At 42.0% G+C, this 20,976-nt stretch overlaps 2 protein-coding genes across 23 annotated transcripts in view; one reads left to right on the forward strand and one right to left on the reverse strand.

The window, feature by feature from the left end:
* Positions 1-6,574: 6,574 nt before the first annotated feature.
* On the forward strand, positions 6,575-20,149 carry TRMT61B (tRNA methyltransferase 61B). Of its 2 annotated transcripts, none has more exons than XM_002757905.6 (7): positions 6,575-7,281; positions 11,699-11,801; positions 13,757-13,947; positions 17,147-17,238; positions 18,329-18,555; positions 19,567-19,644; positions 19,730-20,149. In XM_002757905.6, exons 1-7 carry the CDS (start codon positions 6,583-6,585, stop codon positions 19,771-19,773), a joined length of 1,434 nt encoding a protein of 477 aa, XP_002757951.1. In that variant the 5' UTR covers positions 6,575-6,582; the 3' UTR covers positions 19,774-20,149. The 2 variants fall into 2 exon arrangements, with proteins under 2 accessions (XP_002757951.1, XP_008979195.1); XM_008980947.5 differs by having other exon boundaries at positions 18,329-18,528; positions 19,730-19,944.
* The window catches only part of SPDYA (speedy/RINGO cell cycle regulator family member A), a 37,324-nt gene continuing 35,807 nt past the window's right edge, over positions 19,460-20,976 (reverse strand). For 11 of the 21 annotated variants that reach the window (XM_054245106.2, XM_035272932.2, XM_054245105.2 and 8 more), the window contains one exon: positions 19,460-20,122. Coding sequence is in view for 11 of the 21 variants with exons in the window: in XM_035272932.2 (XP_035128823.1) it covers positions 20,031-20,122 (92 nt within the window). In the remaining 10 variants the exon portion in view is untranslated. The remainder of the gene's footprint in view (positions 20,123-20,976) is intronic. The other 10 variants (XM_054245093.2, XM_054245100.2, XM_054245092.2 and 7 more) reach the window with 4 other exon arrangements.

Consider the following 20,976-nt stretch of genomic DNA (forward strand, 5'->3'; position numbering starts at 1 on the left):
ATCACCAATATAGGTACAAACTGGTAACATATGACTCCTGATATGACGTCTTAGAAAGTAAAACTTCAGTAGCCTGTCTTTCTCCTTTCTTCCCTCCTTCCTTCCCTCCCTTCCCATCCTTCCTTCCTCCCCTCCCCTCCCCTCCCCTCCCCTCCCCTCCCCTCCCTTCTCTTCCCTTCTTTCCTTTCTTTCAGTTTCCCTCTTGTTGTCCACGCTGGAGTGCAGTGGCACAATCTCAGCTCACTGCAACCTCCACCTCCCAGTTTCAAGCGATTCTTCTGCCTCAGCCTCCCAAGTAGCTGGGATCATAGGCATGCACCGCCACCCCTAGCTAATTTTGTACTTTTAGTAGAGACTGGTTTTCTCCATGTTAGTCAGGATCGTTTCAAACTCTCCACCTCAGATGATCTGCCCACCTCAGCTTCCCGAAGTGCTGGGATTACAGGCCTGAGCCACTGCACTCAGCCTATTATTATTATTATTTTAAGAGAGAGTCTCACTCTGTCACCCAGGCAGGAGTGTAGCCTCAACCTCTTCGGATCAAGTGATCCTCCCACCCCAGCTTCCCAAGTAGCTGGAACTACAGGCATGTGCCACCAAAACTGGCTAATTTTTGTATTTCTAGTAGAGACAGGGTTTCACCATGTTGCTCAGGCTGGTCTCAAACTCCTGAGCTCACGTGATCCACCCACCTTAGCCTTCCAAAGTGCTGGGATTGCAGGCGTGAGCCACTGTGCCCAGGCTTCAGTGATATTTCTACCAAAAATGTATAATTCAAATCTAATCAGGAAGAAACATCAGCCAACTCAAAGCGAGGAGAATTCTATGGAATATTCAAAACTGTCAAGGTCAAGAAAATAAAGCAAGGCTGAGGAGCTGTTTTTTCTGGATTAAAGAAGGCTAAAGAGGCATGACAACTAAATGAAATGTGTGAATCTGGCTTGGATCCTAGGCTGGAAAAAACTGTGGAACACATTATTAGGCAAAATGACAAAATTTGAATGTGGCCTGTAGATTAAATAATAGCATGATAACAATGTTAAATATCCTTAATGCATTAATCTGCACTGTGTTAGGTGGGAACATGTTCTTGTTCTTAGGATATACCCACTGAAGTATTTAGGGATAAAGAGATGCCATATCTCCAATCTACTTTCAAATGTTTCGGAAGAAAGTGTTCATGTCTGTGTTGTGTGCATAGAGAAAGACAGGGAGAAGGAGAGGAAGACGGAGTGGGAGAGGGAGAGGGAGAAGGAAAGTGAGAAAGAATGAAATAGCAAAGGGATGAAAATGTAAACAGTTGGTGAATGTGGAAAGCAGGTATGGGAGACCTTTATGCAGCTTTTGAGATTATATCAACATAAAACTTACAAGAAAGGCCCGGCGCGGTGGCTCAAGCCTGTAATCCCAGCACTTTGGGAGGCCGAGGCGGGTGGATCACGAGGTCAAGAGATCGAGACCATCCTGGTCAACATGGTGAAACCCCCTCTCTACTCAAAATACAAAAAATTAGCTGGGCATGGTGGCGCATGCCTGTAATCCCAGATACTCAGGAGGCTGAGGCAGGAGAATTGCCTGAACCCAGAAGGCAGAGGTTGCGGTGAGCCGAGATCGCGCCATTGCACTCCAGCCTGGGTAACAAGAGCAAAACTCCGTCTCAAAAAAAAAAAAAAAAATTACAAGAAAGTCTTTTTGGATGCCCCCCTCAACCTCAAGCCGTACCTGCTTAGGGAATAATTGTCTGAGTCAGCACTATGTAGACTGCAATCATTTCATTCCCCACCCTGCATTCAAAGAGCCTGTTCCAGAGCCAGTCATTCCAGTGGTAGATAGCACACTCAGTACCTGAGTGGGTCATCTTTTTTTAAATCAATCTCTTTCTCTATAAAACAAAAATATTGGCCAGGCGCGGTGGCTCACACCTGTAATCCCAGCACTTTGGGAGACCAAGGCAGGTGGATCACAAGGTCAAGAGATCGAGACCATCCTGGTCAACGTGATGAAACCCCGTCTCTATTAAAAATACAAAAAATTAGCTGGACATGGTGGCGCGTGCCTGTAATTCCAGCTACTCAGGAGGCTGAGGCAGGAGAATTGCCTGAACCCAGGAGGCAGAGGTTGTGGTGAGCTGAGATCACGCCATTGCACTCCAGCCTGGGTAACAAGAGCGAAACTCCGTCTCAAAAAAAAAACCTAAAAAACAAAAAATATTTTTAGTAATAATAACAACATGAAACAAATAGTAAAAAAGATCATGAAAGAAACACATTGGTAATGTTCTTTTATTAAATTTCACATATGAAGCCCTGCCAGATAAAAAAACATAAATTAATAATAGATATCATAGCACAAAAAAGTGGGTTAGTATTTTTTAATTACATTGAAACATTTTTACAATATAGTGAGACCTCTTCTCTACAAGAAAAATAAATAAATAAAAGTTAGCCAGGGCCAGGTGCGGTGGCTTACACATGTAATCCCAGCACTTTGGGAGATGCAGGGGGGTGGATCATCTAGGCTCACTGCAATCTCCGCCTCCCAGGTTCAAGTGATTCTTGTGCTTCAGCCTCCTGAGTACCTGGGATTACAAGTGCCCACCACCATGCCTGGCTAATTTTTGCTTTTTTTTTTTAGTAGAGACGGGGGTTTCACCATATTGTCCAGGCTGGACTCGAACTCCTGACCTCAGGTGATCCACTTGCCTTGGCCTCCCAAAGTGCTGGGATTACAGGTGTGAGCCACGCATCCATTCAACAATTTATTTTACATTAAACAACATATATACAAGTAGTTAAGAAAAGTTTTAAAGATAAATTTGTCAGATTCATACAAATCCTGTTTCTCAATAAATTATAGTAATTGTAGTACTGTTTATGCCTTTGTTTCTTTGAGTAGCTTGGTAATTTATAGATGTCTCTATGGTTAAAATATTTTAAACGCAAATAAAAACACCAGTCACAGTATGACAGGATGAAGGTACCTCAAATTCTGCTGCTTCTTTATAATTGATGGGTTATTATTGTTTATTTTAAATCTCCTGTTTTAACACAGGCATATATAGTAACATAGGGGTACTATGAAGTGTGCCCATAGCAAAGCTCAAATGATTCTGAAACTTTAGGAACTTAAAAAAGAACTCTTGGAACTGCATCCACAGTGTCAGGGCCACCCTGCCCGGCCACAGCAGTATCTTTCTTAGGCTTATAATGTAAACTTGGGCTGGGTGCAATAACTCATGCCTGTAACCCCAGAACTCTGGGAGGCCAAGGCGGGCAAATCACCTTAGGTCGAGTTCAAGACCAGCCTGGCCAACATGGTGAGACCCCATCTCTACTAAAAATACAAAAATTAGCCAGATGTGGTGGCCCACGTCCCTAATCTCAACTACTCAGGAGGCTGAGGCAGGAGAACCATGGAGGCAGAGCTTACAGTGAGCCGAGATTGTGCCATTGCCCCCTAGAGTGGTCAACAAGAGCAAAACTCAGTCTCAAAAATCAATCAATCAACAAATAAACATAACAAATTGATGATTTATCACAAACTCATCATCAACATAATAGTTTCAGAGTGCAGGTTGACAATTTCACAGGGAAAACACAAGGAAAGAACAGCCGGCAATAGTAAGGCATACATAGTGACTTCTTTTTTGACTTAAATGCTTTCAGAGCATTGAAATTATGAATAAATAATATTATTTTCCAAAATGTACTAATGCATTTCATTACATGGTGTATAAAACAAAATACTTATAACATTGTGGCAGTTATTCAAACAATGGAAAGTGTTGTCATTTTCCATTTATAGTTTATTTTAAAAATCAAAGATATGTAAATTTACTTCCCATATTTTGTTAGTGTATCTTCTTTTTTCCAATTCCTGCTCCTTCTGAAATAACAGCTAAGTATCATCTGATAATACTTAAGAAATCATAAAGTAGGACCCGGTGCCATAGGCTTATAAAAAAAAATAATAAAGTAAGTATGATAAATTTGAAAACCATCAAAGGGCTCAGAGTTCAGGAGGTTCCAGCTCAGACCCATATTTGGCAATGATAATCTCCTTAATTTCAAGAATTTTATAACCAAAAATGACTTTTTGGTTATAGAAAGCCTATCACAAGAAAAAGTAGTGAGAAAAGCCGACAACTCTAGAGAATCTTGGTCATGAGAACTTTTCCCAAAGTGAGACATGCAGTTGGGGTGTGGAGAGAGCAGTTTCTTTATTCATTTTAGAATTAGAAGGGAGAAATCTGGCCCAGTGCAGTGGTGCACACCTGTAATTGGAGCACTTTGGGAGGCTGAGGTGGGTAGATCACCTGAGGTCAGGAGTTTGAGACTAGCTTGGCCAACATGGTGAAATCCCATCTCTTCTAAAAATACAAGTTAGCTGGGCATGGTGGTACGTGCCTGTGATTCCAACTACTTGGGAGACTAAGACAGGAGAATTGCTTGAAACCGGGAGGCAAAGGTTGCACTGAGCCGAGATCATGCCACTGTACTCCATCCTGGGCAACAGAGTGAGACTCTGTCTCAAAAAAAAGCAAGAAAGAAAGGAAAAAAAAGAAGGGAGAAATCCTGTTGATGGAGTTAATGGTGGCTGATGTTCTAGACAGTACCAATTAGAAAGTATTTATGTCTTAGAAATTAATAATGACTGGGCACCATGGGCACTTTGGGAGGCCGAGCAGGGCAGATCACGAGATCACAAGGTTAGGCGTTTGAGACCAACCTGGCCAACATGGTGAAACCCTGTCTCTACTAAAAATACAAAAATTAGCCAGGTGTGGTTGCGGGCGCCTGTAATCCCAGCTACTTGGGAGGCTAAGGCAGGAGAATAGCTTGAACTGGGAGGCAGAAGTTGCCGTGAGACCAGATGGCACCAATGCACTCCATCTCAAAAAAAAAAACAACACACAACTATATATATATATGGAGAGAGAGAGAGAGAGAGAGATAGTCACTCAGGCTGGAGTGCAATGTAATGACTATATATTATATATATTTGGAATTTAAGTTCAACTGTACTGTTGACCAGTTTTTCCAAGCGGTGTTACAGTACAAAGAGCATGGGCTGCTGAACTAGACTAACCAAACAGGAAACTCTGCCATGCCACTAGTCAGCTATGGATCTTGACCAACTTATTATTATTAATATATATATATATATATATTTTGTAGATGGCAATCTCCCTATATGGCACAGGCAGGCCTTGAACTCCTAGGATCAAGCAATCCTTCGGCCTGGGCCTCCCAAAGTGTCGGGGTTACAGGTGTAAGCCAACATGCCTGTTTGCCCAAATTATTGAATCTCCCTGGGCCAGTTCTTTTACTCATAAAGTGGCTTTGCTACGGAATTGTAACAGACTCTCCATAAACTTTTGCCCAGTGAACCAATATCCAGCAAAGAGGCTAGTGAATTTTTTTTTTTTTTTTTGAGAAAGAGTTTTGCTGTGCCACGCAGGCTCGAGTGCAAAGGTGGTTCCATCTTGGCTAACTGCAACCTCCGCCTCCAGGGTTCAAGCTATTCTCGTCCGTCAGCCTCCCTTGTAGCTGGTATTATTACAGGCGTGCACCATTGCTCCCGACTAATTTTTTCCCCCGCGGAATGGAGTCTAGCTCTGTCGCCCAGGCTGGAGTGCAATGGCGTAATCTAGGCTCACTGCAACCTCTGCCTCCTGGGTTCAAGCGATTCTCCTGCCTCAGCCTCCCTAGTAGCCGGGATTACAGGCGCAAGCCACCATGCTCAGCTAATTTTTGTATTTTTGGTAGAGACGAGGTTTCACCATGTCGGCCAGGCTGGACTCCAACACCTGACCTCAAGTGATCCGCCTGCCTAGACCTTCCAAAATGCTGGGAAGCTAGTTATTTAATGTTAAATAACTTTGGGCTCCAAAGGTATGTTTCCATTTTAAGCCGCTTCTATTTTGGGAGGTAAACTAGTTATATTTTAATCATAAAAACATCTATTACGTAAGCACATAGTGAATACGCGAATAGACCTTCCCGGATGGGTGGGTGAGGGGACCGGCAGATGTTCACAGCCCCGTCTAAAAGGACTTGGGGCTGGGGGATGTCCCGGTCAACTGGGAAAGGAGAGCCGGTCAGCGAGTAGCCCGTCCCACGCCGTCTGTCAAATGCATGCCGGGGTTAGCTCTACTCATACATCTTGGGGGTGACTAGGTAACTTCCGTGTTCAAGAACACAGCGAGCTAAGCCTGGGACTTCACAGCTGCACAGCGCTTTGGCCAGTTTTGTCTCTCAATCTTCCGGTCCCCAAGCGAACCTGGAGGACGTCTGTTAGCGGTAAATTCTTCCCTTTGCCCACATTCCTAAAGTGAAAACGGGCGCCTGCGCGCGAGGACATACTCCTTTGAATGGTCACTAACCCAGCAACTCACGCGACTTCTGCGCCACTGCTCCACTAGGCCGACCGCCTCCTTCGCGACGCAGGCGCAGTCGCGGAGCTGTAGAGCCCTGCGCAACTGTGGGAGCCTCGGGCTGCTGAGCCGTGCGCGCGACGGTGAAAGGAGTGGTCGCGCGGGGCCTGCGTCACTCGTCTGCGACGGCGCCTGCGCGAAACACTATGCTGATGGCGGCGCGTTGCGGTCCTGTTTTGCTATCCCTGCGGCAGGATCTCGGAACCAATTCATTCCTGCGCCGCCCGGGGCAAGAGCCCTTCAAGGGAGCTCGGTCACTGTGTTGCAGGTCCTCGCCTAGAGATCTGAGAGACAGAGAAAGAGAGCACGAGACAGTACAGAGGAAAACCCCAGGAGCAGAGTCTTGCCCATCTCTTCCTCTGAGCATCTCGGACATTGGGACTGGATGTCTTTCGTCAGTGGAAAGCCTCAGACTTCCGACGCCGCGGGAAGAGTCATCCCCTCCAGAGCGCGAGGACTCGAGCGGAGACCGGGGCCGGTGCGGTCCCGCACAGCAGGGATCCGAGGATCCCTCGATGCTGTCGCAGGCCCATTGCGCTATCGAGGTCAAAGAGCCTCATGTCTCCTCTTCTTGTTCAGCTTCCAGAGAGAGACCCTTCCAGGCTGGGGAACTGATTTTAGCTGAGACTGGGGAGAGAGAAACACAATTTAAGAAATTATTTAGGTTGAGCAACGTCGGACTCTTAAATAGTAACTGGGGGGCAGTCCCGTTCAGCAAGATCGTGGGGAAGTTCCCTGGCCAGATACTGAGGAGTTCCTCCGGTAAGCAGTTCATGATGAGGAGGCCAGCATTAGAAGACTATATATTATTGATGAAAAGAGGGGCTGCCATAACGTACCCAAAGGTAATGCGATGGAGATAAGGTGTGTATTGGTTCCAGGAGGAGCAAAGACAGATGCAGTACTCAGTCCTGATCAGTATACTCAAAGGACAGCTCAGAACGTTTGGATTTTTTAAAATTATACTTAGCCTTTTAAAATAAACCAATGGATATAACTTTTACATATCACGATGAAAATTAGAATTAGCAAACAACTAGATTTTAATTTTAACTGGGAGTCTCGATTCCCTTGTTTGTAAAATGTGGGTAATATCTCAACTTTCTGTTAGTGTGATGTGAACTCAGTAGGTACATAATAAGCACTAATTTTGTTCCTCGTTACTCAGGATTCAAGAGAATGCTGAACTCTTAGGGAACAATTTTGTAACACTATTATGGTGATATTTTAATCATATTCAGTAGGGCATGTTATGAGAGTATATTTTATCAACAATAGATACGGTGCTTTTCTTGTTAGGGAAGAAATAGAGTTTTGTATTAACATAGCTAACAGTCAACACTAAACATAAAATGACTATTCTTTATTAAAAAGTTAACTGCCTAGAGCCTACTTTCAGTCTTTTTTGAGACAAGTTCTCACTGTCATCCAGGCTGGAGTGCAGTGTCATGATCTTGGCTCACTGCAATCTCTGCCTCCTGGGTTCAAGCAATTCTCCCACCACAGCCTCCTGAGTACCTAGGACCATAGGCGTGTGCCACCACACTGGGCTAATGTTTGTAGAGATGGGGTTTCTCCATCTTGCCCAGGCTGGTCTCCAACTCCTGATTTCAAGTGATCCACCCACCTCAGCCTCCCAAAGTGCTGGGATTACAGGCGAGAGCCACCGTTCCCAGCCCTAGTTTGAAGTTTATGATAATCATCTATTGCTAGCAGTTTGTTTCAATCCTTAGTCACAGTCACAGTCCTTGAGTAGAATGTTCCTGTGTAACACAACTCTCCCTCCTTCTCCAGATCAGGATTCATTCATTATTTATTCAGCAAATAATTGACTGCCTTCCATATTCAAGGCACTATTTAGGGCGGTATAGTGTTGAACTGCAGTCCTTGCTCTCAACGTAGACCTTACACTCTGGAAGGGGTGACAAAGAACAAACATGTAAATGAAAGAATAAGGTCATTTTCAGTAGTATTGAGTGTCACGAAGGCAAATAACATTAACAATGACATCGTTTTGGGTGACCTGGGGTAGGAACATAATTATGTCAGGTGAGTAGAGATGGTCACTAAGGAGATACACTTGATAGGAATCCTAAATAAGGAAGAGCTTGCCTTGTAAAGATCTAGGAACAGAATTGTTCTTGCAAAGGGAGGAATACAGCAGCATTCCTGTTGTGCCTGAGTGGGTCAGGTGAGGGACCCAGTATGAGGTGTGGTTGGAGTATTTTATTCCATGTATAGTGAAGGACCATTGGAAGGTTCTGAGTAGGAATCCAGTCTGTATTTTAAAAGGTGTACCCAGGGACTAAGAAAACTTAGGCTGCTGAGGTATCATAAGCTTTTTTGTCTTTAAAGACAGGGTCTCGCTGTGTCACCCAGGCTAGAGTGCAGTGGCTCAATAACCTCTTACTGTAGCCTTGACCTCCTGGCCTCAAGCAGTCTTCTACCTCAGCCTCCTGAGTAGCTGGGAGCACAGGCGCATGTCACTATGCCTAGCTAATCAAAAAACATTTTTTTTGTAGAGTTAGGGTCACTCTAATTTGCTCAGACTGGTCTCAAACTTCTCTAGGCTCAAAGGATCCTCCCTTGAGGGTGCTGGGATTACAGGTGAGGACGACTGCTCCTGGCCATGGTATCATAGCTCTTGAAGAAAACTAAAAGACTTCTGTAATTTTATCTTGCTTCCCCATGTCTGCTTTCTCCCCATTAGACAAAATCAAGAGAGATTAGTTCTATTTCATGAAGTTATAAATATGCATCTTTAATGTACTTTCTGCCTTTCCATTTGTCACAGATAAAATTCCATTCTAAGAAGGAATTTAAATACTGAATTTGCTAGGTGCTGACTTCTCTTTATGGCCTCCAAATAGGCTGCAGATAGTTTGACTTCAACTTTTACAACTTTGAAATGCTTAAGAGAATACCTCCACTGATTTTTAAAAACTGATCTCCCTGTAATCCCATCTTAGTATTAAAAATATGACCAGAGGCTGAGTGCAGTGGCCACGCTTGTAATCTCAGCATTTTGGGAGGCTGAGGCAGGACGATAATTTGAACCTGGAAGTTTGAGACCAGCCGGGGCAACATAGGAAGACCTTGTCTTTAGAAAGAATAAAAAATTAGCCAGTGTGTTGGAACACACCTGTTGTCCTAGCTACACAGGAGGCTGATATGGGAGGATTGCTTGAGCCCAGGAATTTGAGGCTGCAGAGAGCCATGATCTTGCCACTGCACTCCAGCCTGGGCAACAGTGTAAGCCCCTATCTCAAAAAAAATGTTGGGGGATAGGTGTAGTCACTCACACCTATAATATCAGTGCTTTGTGAAGCCAAGGCAGGAGGATTGCTTTAGGCTGTGAGTTCAAGACTAACCTGGCCAATATAGAGGAACCCCATCTCTATAAAAAGTAAAAAGTAAAACATTAACCTGGCATGGTGGTACATGCCTGTGGTCTCAGCTACTTGGGAGGCTGAAGTGAGAGAATTGCTTGAGCCCAGAAGTTCGAGAATGCAGCGGGGTACTATTGCACCACTACACTCCAGTCTGGGCATCAGAGTGAGACACCGTCATCAAAATAATTTTTAAAATAAATTTTAGGCTGGGCACGGTGGCTCACGCCTGTAATCCCAGCATTTTGGGAGGCTGAGGTGGGCGGATCACAAAGTCAGGAGATTGAGACCAGCCTAGCTAACACGGTGAAACCCTGTCTCTATCTAAAAATGTAAAAAATTAGCCAGGCATAGTGACACGAGCCTATAGTCCCAGGTACTCAGGTGGCTGAGGCAGGAGAATCACTTAAACCCAGGAGGCGGAGGTTGCAGTGAGCCAAGACCGCACCACTGCACTCTAGCCTGGGCAACAGAGTTAGACTGTCTCGAAGAAAAATTTTTTTTTAATTTAAAAAACAGCTGTTATTACTGTCATCCATGATATTCCTGTTGTGTTAACAAAAACAATTCTTCCAATTATATGTTTGGCAAACGGGTCCTCTGATCTATTTCTAGCATAGTCTCTTTTTTTTTCTTATATAGCAGGGCTCCCTTACCCCCAGGCAGAGGATTGGTACCAGTGCGTGGCCTGTAGCAGGGAACTGGGCCACACAGAAGGTTAGCAGTGGGTAGTGAGCGTTTACCATCTAAGCTCCATCTCTTGTCAGATCAGCCATGGAATTACATTCTCATAGGAGCGCAAACTCTGTTGTGAACTGCGCACGAGAGGGATCTAGGTTGCACACTTCTTATGAGAACCTAATGCCTAATGATCTGAGGTGGAACAATCTTCATCTGCGGAAAAATTGTCTTCCACGAAACAAGTCCCTAGTGCCAAAAAGGTGGGGACCGCTGCTATATAGTGTCTTAATTCTAAATTAGAAGTTCATCATTTGGCCAGGCACAGTGGCTCATGCCTGTAAACTCAGCACTCTGGGAGTGTAAGGCGGGCAGATCACCTGAAGTCAGGAGTTCGAGACCAGCCTGGCCAACATGGTGAAACCCCATTGCTAGTCAAAATACAAAAATTAGCCAGGCGTGGTGGCGGGTCCCTATAATCCCAGCTACTCAAGAGGCTGAGGCAGGAGAATTGCTTGAACCCGGGAAGAGAAGGTTGCAGTGAGCTGAGATCGCTCCGCTGTACTCCAGCCTGGGCAACAGAGCAAGACTCCATCTCATAAATAAATATATAAATAAATAGGAAGTACATCATTTTATGCAGAGATTATATAGTAAATTCTTAACTGGTCTTCCTGCCTCTTGATTTTTCTCCAGTAGGTCCTGTATTTCTTCTGCCAGATTAATTCTCATAAAATGCCATTTATATCACCTCAGTGACATATCCCAGTTGCTTACTGGGCCAAGTTCTAATGCCTCATACTGGCATTTAGTTCTCTCCCTATCTCTCCTGAGATGAACAAGCTGGGCTCATTCTACCTCTGCTTTGTTTAAAGCTGTTTTTACCTTGTTGTTGTTCCCATAAATTGTCTACTCTTTGTCTTTAAATTTGGCCATCCTGCTGCTTCCTCCTTTCTCTGAGCGCCTCCTGATCTTATTGTCTGTAATTTTGGTATTATTCTGAAGTGTTGCATTATTTGTTAATTGATTCTTGGATCTCTCATTTCGTTAAGCAAAATATAAACTCTGTAGGCAGGTCCAGAGTCTAATTTGTTTTTCACTCCCTTCTTCTCCATATCCCCCAGTGTAAGATAAGACTAGGTGCTTAGTACATATTTATTGGTCTCTGAGTCACCCATACTGTTTTCAATCATAGGATATTAATATGCTTCTCTCAATGATGGATATCAGCCCAGGTGATACTGTTTTGGAAGCTGGCTCAGGCTCTGGTGGAATGAGCTTATTTTTATCCAAAGCAGGTAAGAGATTGGATTGAGCTGGATCTCGATAACAAAGAAAATGTTCAATTTGTTCATTAATAACAACAGAAAGTTAGAAAGATATTTGGGAAAATACCTAATACTGAGATAGCATTCTCTGAGAAACCGAATGTAAGCAACTAAGCAACTGTCTTTTTTTTTTTTTAATTAAGACAAGGTTTTACCATGTTGGTCAGGCTGGTCTTGAACTCCTGACCTCAGGTGATCTGCCCGCCTTGGCCTCCAAAGTACTTGGATTACAGGCATGAGCCACCACGCCCAGCCGCAGCTGTCTTTCTTTCCATTTTGTACATTTATTCCATTCAGTCTCTTTCTTTCTTTTCTGTTCTTTCTTTTGTTTTGTTTTGTTTTTTTTTTGAGATGAAGTCTTGCTCTGTTATCCAGGCTGGAGTGCAGTGGCACAATCTCAGCTCACGGCAACCTCCACCTCCCGGGTTCAATTGATTCTCCTCCTCCCTCAGCCTCCTGAGTAGCTGGGATGACAGGTGTATACCACCACACCTGGCTAAGTTTTTGTATTTTTAGTAGAGACGGGTTTCACCATGTTGGTCAGGCTGGTCTCAAACTCCGCACCTTGTGATCTGCCTGCCTTGGCCTCCCAAAGTGCTGGGATTACAGCATGAGCCACTGTGCCCAGCCCTTCTAGTCAGTCTCTTTCTAACCCTCCCTCCATTTTCTTTGCTCTGTCTTGTTTCCTCCGTGCTCTCTAATGCTGCTGCTTTTTTCTTAAGTATACTTTTTATTGGAATATAACATAGCTACAGAAAAGTGTGCAGGTCATAAGTGTATACCTCAATGAATCCTTGTATAGTGACCACTCGTGCACTTATTACCCAGATCAAGGTAGGGAGTGTCCCTGCCCCACAGACGCCTCCTCATGTCCCCTCCCATAATAAAAGAAATGCACGTTAAAAACTACATTAAAAGGCTGACCATGGTGGCTCATGTCGATAATCCCAGCACTTCGGGAGGCCGAGGCAGGCAGATTGCTTGGGCTTGTGAGTTTGAGACCAGCCCAGGCAACATGACGAAAACCTGTCTCTACCAAAAATATAAAAAAATTAGCTGGGTGTGATGGGGCACACCTGTTGTCCCAGCTTCCCAGCTGATGTGGGAGGATTGCTTGAGCTTGGGAGGCAGGGGATGCAGTGAGCTGTGATTGCACAACCACACTCTAGCCTGGGTGACTGAGTGAGACCTTGTCTCAAGAAAAAATGAAACAAAACTCAAAAATCTACATTAAAAATGTAAACTTTATTCACTTTTTAGATTGACACAGATGAAAAGTTCAATAACTCTTTGTCAGGGAGAGTATAGAGATATGGGTATTCTAATACATTGCTGGTTGGCATATAAGTTGATACCACTTATGTGGACAATTTAATATTGTATGAATAACTTCACATACCCTTGAGCCAGCAATTCCATTTTTAGGACTTCATCCTGTGGGGATATACTGGCTTGACACAAAGACTTAGGTACAAGAATTTTCATTGTAGTATTGTTTGTATTAGCATATGACTAGAAACAAGCTAAATGTTCATTATAGCCATACCCCAGAATATAATGGCTGTTAAAAAGAATGCAAATTTTTTTAAAAAGAATGCAGTACATCTAGACTCACTGAAATGACATTAGAAAGTAAGAAGGAAAGTACAAGACAGTGTGTATAATACACCACAATGTGTATTAAAAACAGAGAGAGATACTTGCATGCTTGTATGGGTAGTGACTATCATGGGAAGGGTAAATAACTGGTAATGTGGTTGCCTCTGAAGAGGGAGATTAATTGGGGATCAGGGATGGGAGGAAGACTTGTAACATTGAACTATTTGAATTTTTTTTTATATACATGTACCTTTGCAAAATAAATTTTTGACACGTTTTAATAAAATGATTAATCCTATGAAATATCAAATTATTTTTTACTTAAGTTGGATCACAAGGACGAGTCATAAGTTTTGAGGTACGAAAAGACCACCATAATCTGGCTAAGAAGAATTACAAACACTGGCGTGATTCATGGAAATTAAGTCATGTAGAAGAGTGGCCAGACAATGTGGATTTTATTCATAAGGATTTCTCAAGAGCGGCTGAAGACATAAAATCTTTAACATTTGACGCAGTAAGTTTTCTAACATGGGTCCTGTGTTATTGCTTTGACTGCAAAGAAAATAGGGGTCAGGCTGCTTTTGTATGGGCAACGGTCTTCCTTCATTTGCTTCATATCTATCTCTAGGGACGGAAAGAATATTTTTGTTTCATGCCTTTTAATCTCACGGTGGAATTTCGGGCAGAGAGACATACTGAGTTAGCAAGTTGGGTGATAAAGTTATCAATAAATGTAGGATAATGACCAAAAACTATGGCCAAAGGCTAGTTGAGCACCACGAACCTCAGCATTCCCAGGATAAAGAAATCGTACTTCATGGTTCCTATGATATCAGTTTCAGAAAAAGAAAAAAGAAAACATACTTTGGAAGCAGCATTGGAAGCATATTGAACCCAGCACCTAACCTGAATTGTGAGATTTTGGGGGAATAAGTAGCTTCCATTTGACAGGAAATAGGCAGAAGGCTTTCGACCGTTAAAGTCAGGATGTAAGGGCAGTGTGTTCATTGAAGATGTTGAGGACAGAGGTGTTTGTCATGGACAAAGCTCCAGAAAGTGGAGCAGAGAGATTGTGAGGAAGAGAAATAGTAGGAGGTTGACTTAGGGAAAAGAAGCAGAGTAGATGAAGGTAAAAAGATAGATGACAAGAGGCCAGGCGTGGTGGCTCACACCTGTATTCTCACACTTTGGGAGGCCGAGGCAGGTGGATCACCTGAAGTTGGAAGTTCAAGACCAGCCTGACCAATATTCTCTACTAAAAATGCAAAATTAGCTTGGCATGGTGGTGCATGCCTGTAATCCCAGCTACTCAGGAAGCTGAGGCAGGAGAATCGCTTGAACCCGGGAGGCGGAGGTTGCAGTGAGCTGAGATTGCACCATTGCTTTCCAGCCTAAGCCACAAGAGTGAAATTTCATCTCAAAAAGGAAAAAAAGATAGATGACAAGCTGTGGTGAGACATGGTGGAGATCTGACACATGGAGGTATTTGCTGGCTTCAGAGTTTCAGAATCCCAGTGTAAGTTGCCCTGTCTTTAGTGATCCCACTTCACAGTTCTTAGCTTCATACTGTGGACTGAGGTCTTGGTCAGGAGTCTTCCTTGCTTTCCTTATTTGGCTACTGGAAGGGTGGACTATTTTGGTGAGAAAGGAAGCAAAGTTCAAAGAGGAGAGAAGTTTTTTTTTTTTTTTTGGGAGACAGAGTCTCACTCTTGCTCAGGCTGGATACAGTAGCACAGTCTCAGCTCACTGCAACCTCCACCTCCCAGGTTCAAACAATTCTCCTGCCTCAGCCTCCCAAGTAGCTGGGATTACAGGTGCATGCCACCATGGCCAGCTAATTTTTATATTTTCAGTAGAGATGGGGTTTCACTATGTTGGCCAGGCTGGTCTTGAACTCCTAACCTCAGGTAATCTGCCTGCCTCAGTCTCCCAAAGTGCTGGGATTACAGGTGTGAACCACTGTGCCTAGCCACGAAAATGATTTTTATCAACACTGACTTCTAGCTCTGATATAACTAAAGCCTGTAGTATTAGTGGCACAGCTTATGGACACAAAGACCTCAGTTCTTTTTTCTCATCTTTGGGTTGCATGTTACAGCTCAATAAGGGGAAAAGGCTCTGTTAGGTCATCCATAGGAATGTCAAAAATACCTGGGAGATTAAATTGGTCATCAGAAGTTTGCTTGATGAGCATGAAACACAACAAAGGATTTTAATGATATCATTGGAGCTTTGTAGAAGCCTGCTGAACCATTCCTGATCTAAAAAGAATACGCCTTTTTAGATTCATTCAGTTAATCTCTCTTGAATAATAGTGCCAGATGATTACTCATTATGAGGGAATAGAGAAGGAGGAGCGGTGTCAGCTGCTGGGGGAGAATTATATACTGCTAGGGCCAAAGAATTATAGCTGGTGTTCATAAATATAATACAGAACTGTTAAATAGAAGCTAGATCATGAATAATTTCCTTAAGAACATTTCTAAAAATTGTACATTGGTAAGAGTATTGCTTGTGGGTAGGTGTTTGATCAAAGATCAGAAGGCATATGTTAAACATAAATTTCTTTTCACATTCCCACCATTGTTTTTTTAGTTGCTCCCTTTGTCTACTTAATTCTTCTCCTAGCTGCCATCTCACCTCCTGGGCCTTCCCTCTTCTAACCCATTCCCCTCATCTCTAGATTAATCTTCCTAAAATATACTTCTGGACTGGGTGTGGTGGCTCATGCCTGTAATTCCAGTACTCTGGGAGGCCAAGGTGGGTGGATCACCTGAGGTCAGGAGTTCGAGACCAGCCTGGCTAACATGGTGAAACCCTGTCTCTACTAAAAATACAAAAATTAGTCCAGTACGGTGGTGGGCGCCTGCAATCCCAGCCACTCGGGAGGCTGAGTCAGGAGAAACGCTTGAACCTGGGAGGTGGAGGTTCCAGTAAGCCAAGATCGCGCTACTGCACTTCAGCCTGGGCAACAAAGCAAGACTCCATCTCAAAAAAAGAAAAACCAAATATATATTCACAAATATATAAATTCACATTGTATTAAATGTTTTAATTTTTTGTGTTATAATGGCATGTTTTACATTGGCAATATTATAATACAGGAATATAGGAATCTTTCTTTGGTTATATTCATATATACATACATAGCCAAATGAATATTTCCATATTAATATTGCCAAATACAAGACATATCATTTTGATTTTTCAGTATCATCAAGTATTATGACAATTTTTTCTTCCCTGAGACAGGATCTCACTCTTGCCCGGGGTGGAGTGTGATGGCACAGTCGTAAGTCACTACGGCCTCGAACTCCTGGGCTCCAGTGCCCCTCCCGCCTCCGCTTCCTGAGTAGCTGGGACTGTGGGCTTGTGCCACGGCACCCAGCTAATTTTTTTTTTTTTTTTTTTTTGGTAGAGTCAGGGTCTCACTATTTTGCCTGGGCTGGTCTCAAACTCGGCCTCAAATGGATCCTCTTGCCTCAGCCTCCCAAAGTATTGGGATTACAGGCATGAGCCGCCTAGCCCAGCTGTATAATAACTAACATATCCTTTTGGGAACAGTAAAATGATCGTTAATAATACAACATTCTAAAACATGAAATAATTTTGAGTAATTGCTTTCCAAAAGTGTGTCATTTTACCACGGTAAGAAAACTTATGCTTTATTTAAACAGAATCAGACTGATCCAGTTCTCTTCCCCCCCACACAGGTAGCTTTGGATATGTTAAATCCTCATGTTGCTTTGCCTGTTTTTTACCCACATCTTAAGCATGGTGGTGTATGTGCTGTATATCTAGCAAAGTGAGTAACAGAACTGTTTTTCTTTGCAATGTGACTTTTAAATGCACTTTTGCTTAAGTACCAAACTAAGATATTTTTTCTTTTTGGAGATGGAGTCTTACTCTGTCACCCAGGCTGTAGTATGCAGTGGTATGATCTCAGCTCACTGCAACCTCTGCTTCTTGGGTTCAAGCAATTATTCTGCCTCAGCCTCTCGAGTAGCTGGGATTATAGGCGCCCACCACCACACCCAGCTAAATTTTTGTATTTTTGGTAGAGATGGGGTTTCATCATGTTGGCCAGGCTAGTCTCAAACTCCTGACCTCAGATGATCTGCCCATCTGCCTCCCAAAGTGCTGGGATTACAGGCATGAGCCACTGTGCCTAGCCAAAATACTCATTTGTAACTGAATAAAGTGTATGTGGCATCTTTTAAAACTGTTATAAAATGACAAGTCCCAAGTTCGTTAATATTACTAGTATTTAGTTTTAATTTTTTTCATTAATTAATTTATTTTATTTTTTCTGATATGGAGTCTCGCTTTGTCACCCAGGCTGGAGTGTAGTGTTGTGCTCGGCTTGCTGCAACCTCTGCCTCCCAGGTTCAGATGATTCTCTTGCCTCAGCCTCCTGAGTAACTGGAATTACAGGCACATGCCACCATGCCTGGCTAATTTTTGTATTTTTAGTAGAGATGGGGTTTTGCCCTTTTGGCCAGGCTGGTTTCAAACTCCTGACCTCAAGTGATCCTCCCGCCTCAGCCTCCCAAAGTTCTGGGATTACAGGTCTGAGCCACCACACCCGGCCCTATGTTACTGTTTAAATCATTCTTTACATAAATAGTAATATAAGATGCATATTTTCTTCTGATAATCTGGGAGAAAAGTTTTAAAAGTATAATGGGATTGATCAGTAATGTTATAGTCTCTGTATTGATTTACTGAGAAATCTGTGAAAGTACTTATTTTGCCTTCTGACTTGCATATTTAAACCCTCTCCTGCCTTCATTTAACTATAGCATTTAAATTTGGACACAGGGTATACGGAACTTAAATAAATGTAGTTATTATTTTAGTAGAAATGTAAAGTACATTTTTCACTTTTCTGAAAGCATCACACAGGTTATTGAACTTTTAGATGGAATTCGCATCTGTGAACTTGCTCTTTCCTGTGAAAAGATAAGTGAGGTCATTGTCAGAGATTGGTTGGTTTGCCTTGCAAAACAGAAAAATGGAATTTTAGCTCAAAGAGTAGAACCTGAAGTCAACACAAATGTACAACTACATTCTCAAGAGAAAATTGGAGTTGAAGGTGAGCCGTTTGAAGAGGATGACGATGGTGAGCTTCAGTTTTACTTTATGTATGCAGTAATAAATGGAGAATGAGCTCCTGAGTATCCTGACCAATAGATTATGAAAATATTCCTCAGTGATTTTCTATAGAAATTGAAGTGTGATATTTTTATTCTGCTAAAATATATAAGGGACAGAAAAATGACTTTTCCTGCCTTTTACATAAAACTCTAATACCTTCGAATAATTGAATAATTGAATTTTGTTTTGTGGTTTTTGTTTTTTTTTGAAACGGAGTTTCACTCTGTTACCAGGCTGGAGTCAGTGGCACGATCTCAGCTCACTGAAATGTCCACTTCCTGGGTTCAAGTGATTCTCCTGCTCAGCCTCCTGAGTAGCTGGGACTACAGGCACACACCACCCAGCTAAGTTTTGTATTTTTAGTAGCGACAGGGTTTTGCTTTGTTGGCCAGGCTGGTCTTGAACTCCTGACCTCAGGTGATCCGCCCGCCTCGCCCTCCTAAAGTGCTGGGATTACAGGTGTGAGCCACCGCACCAGGCCTAGGATTGAGCTTTTTATAGTATTCATGTTTTACTTGTCACAAGGAGCTCGACTTGTGAAATAATTTAAATATACTAAGAATGTTTTAAATTTAGATAAGTGATTATTACTGAAGGGAATGAATTTAGTGGGACCTGATAGGCAAATAGTTAATATTCCAAAAAGCAACTTCTAAGATGCTGCTGAAATTCTTGAAAGAACTAAGTTTAGGTCTTTGTTGTATATACACATTATTTAGGCCATGAACATGTTTTCAAGTATCCATTGATTTATAATATGGGCTTATCCATTTGGTTATGAAATCATCTATATTTATTATATAATCATTGACAAATTGTTTCTGTATAATAACTGGCAAAGTAGTTCTAAAATAAATGCAAGGAAAAAATGAGAGAAAAAACTTTATTATGAGAGTAATTCATATTTTAACAGTTTTTATGAAAAAAATTACAAAACATTTTATGTAGCTTATAGTACATATATTTTTTACAACAGAAGGATCACATTCTGATTTTCCATATGGATCATGTCCCTATATTGCTAGACCAGTACACTGGCAAGCTGGTCATACAGGTGAGTAATGTTTTCAGACCATATTAAATGGTGTTTTTTCATCTAATTAATATAATGACTTTACGTTTTTCTTCTCTTAAATTAGCTTTTCTTGTCAAGTTGAGGAAGGTCAAACCACAACTTAACTGAGTACTCCAGATGACAGCAACTGACTTGAAAGATGGAAAAATATCAAAATAGAACTTGTTACATTGAAAATGACCACTTTCATAGATTGGTATTTTTAACTATTACTATGACTTATATAACTTTTACATATAATTTTGAAAATAACAAATAAAGATGTACAACATGGCAAAACTGCTTAAACATCCCATTTGACACTTGTCTTGCAGTTGGTTTGACATTTTGTAGTAAAGGTTCCAGACTGGTTTAGTTGAGCCATCTCATTCTTCACTTCCTGTAAACCACTCCATAGATTTGTCTTTCTTCAAGAAATTAGTTTTTTTTCCTTTGTTTGATTGATGGTCATTGACTACTGAAATATAAAATATGCATTTAAAGATAAGTTTTATGTATCTGTCCATTTTAAATATATGTTATAATGGCTTATATATATGTCTTACAAAATAATAAGGAAATCTGGGTTACAGTAAATAATGGGAGGAAACTTAAGAATGATATAATCACCTTAAATAATGGGAGGAAACTTAAGAATGATATAATCACCTTTTGTTACAATTTTGTTAAAAATTGTAACAAAAGATGTAACAGCTCTTGAATCTATTTTATTCCCTTCAGAATTTTTTTAACCAGCTTGAAAGAACATAATCATTGTTCAGTGTTACTACATAAATCAGTGTTTGGGGGTCAGGCAGTGGCTTACACCTGCAATCCCAGCACTTTGGGAGGACAAGGCAGGCAGATCACCTGAGGTCAGGAGGTCAAGACTAGCCTGGCTGACATGGCAAAACCCTGTCTCTACTAAAAAATACAAAAATTAGCTGGGTGTGGTGGCGGGCGCCTGTAATCCCAGCTATTGGGAAGCTGAAGCAGGATAATTGCTTGAACCCAGGAGGCGAAGGTTGCAGTGAGCTAAGATCATGCTGCTGCACTCCAGCCTGGGTGACAGAGCGAAACTCCATCTCAAAAAAAAAAAAAAAAGTTTGGAGAATGCATTTTAGAAACATGAATTAATTATAAATAGGACTTATTATTATTCATAGATACCAGTTATTTAGCATTTAACACATACCATACATTGTTTTGAAAACTTTGTATGTTTTTCACTTATCTTTCAGGTTATACATATTTTACAGATAAACAGTGAAAATGATTAGGTTGCTGTTTAAATATGGATGTTTTATAGGTTTTTGGTTATTTTTTTCTGCT

The sequence above is a fragment of the Callithrix jacchus genome, chromosome 14 (assembly GCF_049354715.1).
Source record: "Callithrix jacchus isolate 240 chromosome 14, calJac240_pri, whole genome shotgun sequence".
In the NCBI taxonomy this organism is placed as follows: domain Eukaryota; kingdom Metazoa; phylum Chordata; class Mammalia; order Primates; family Cebidae; genus Callithrix; species Callithrix jacchus.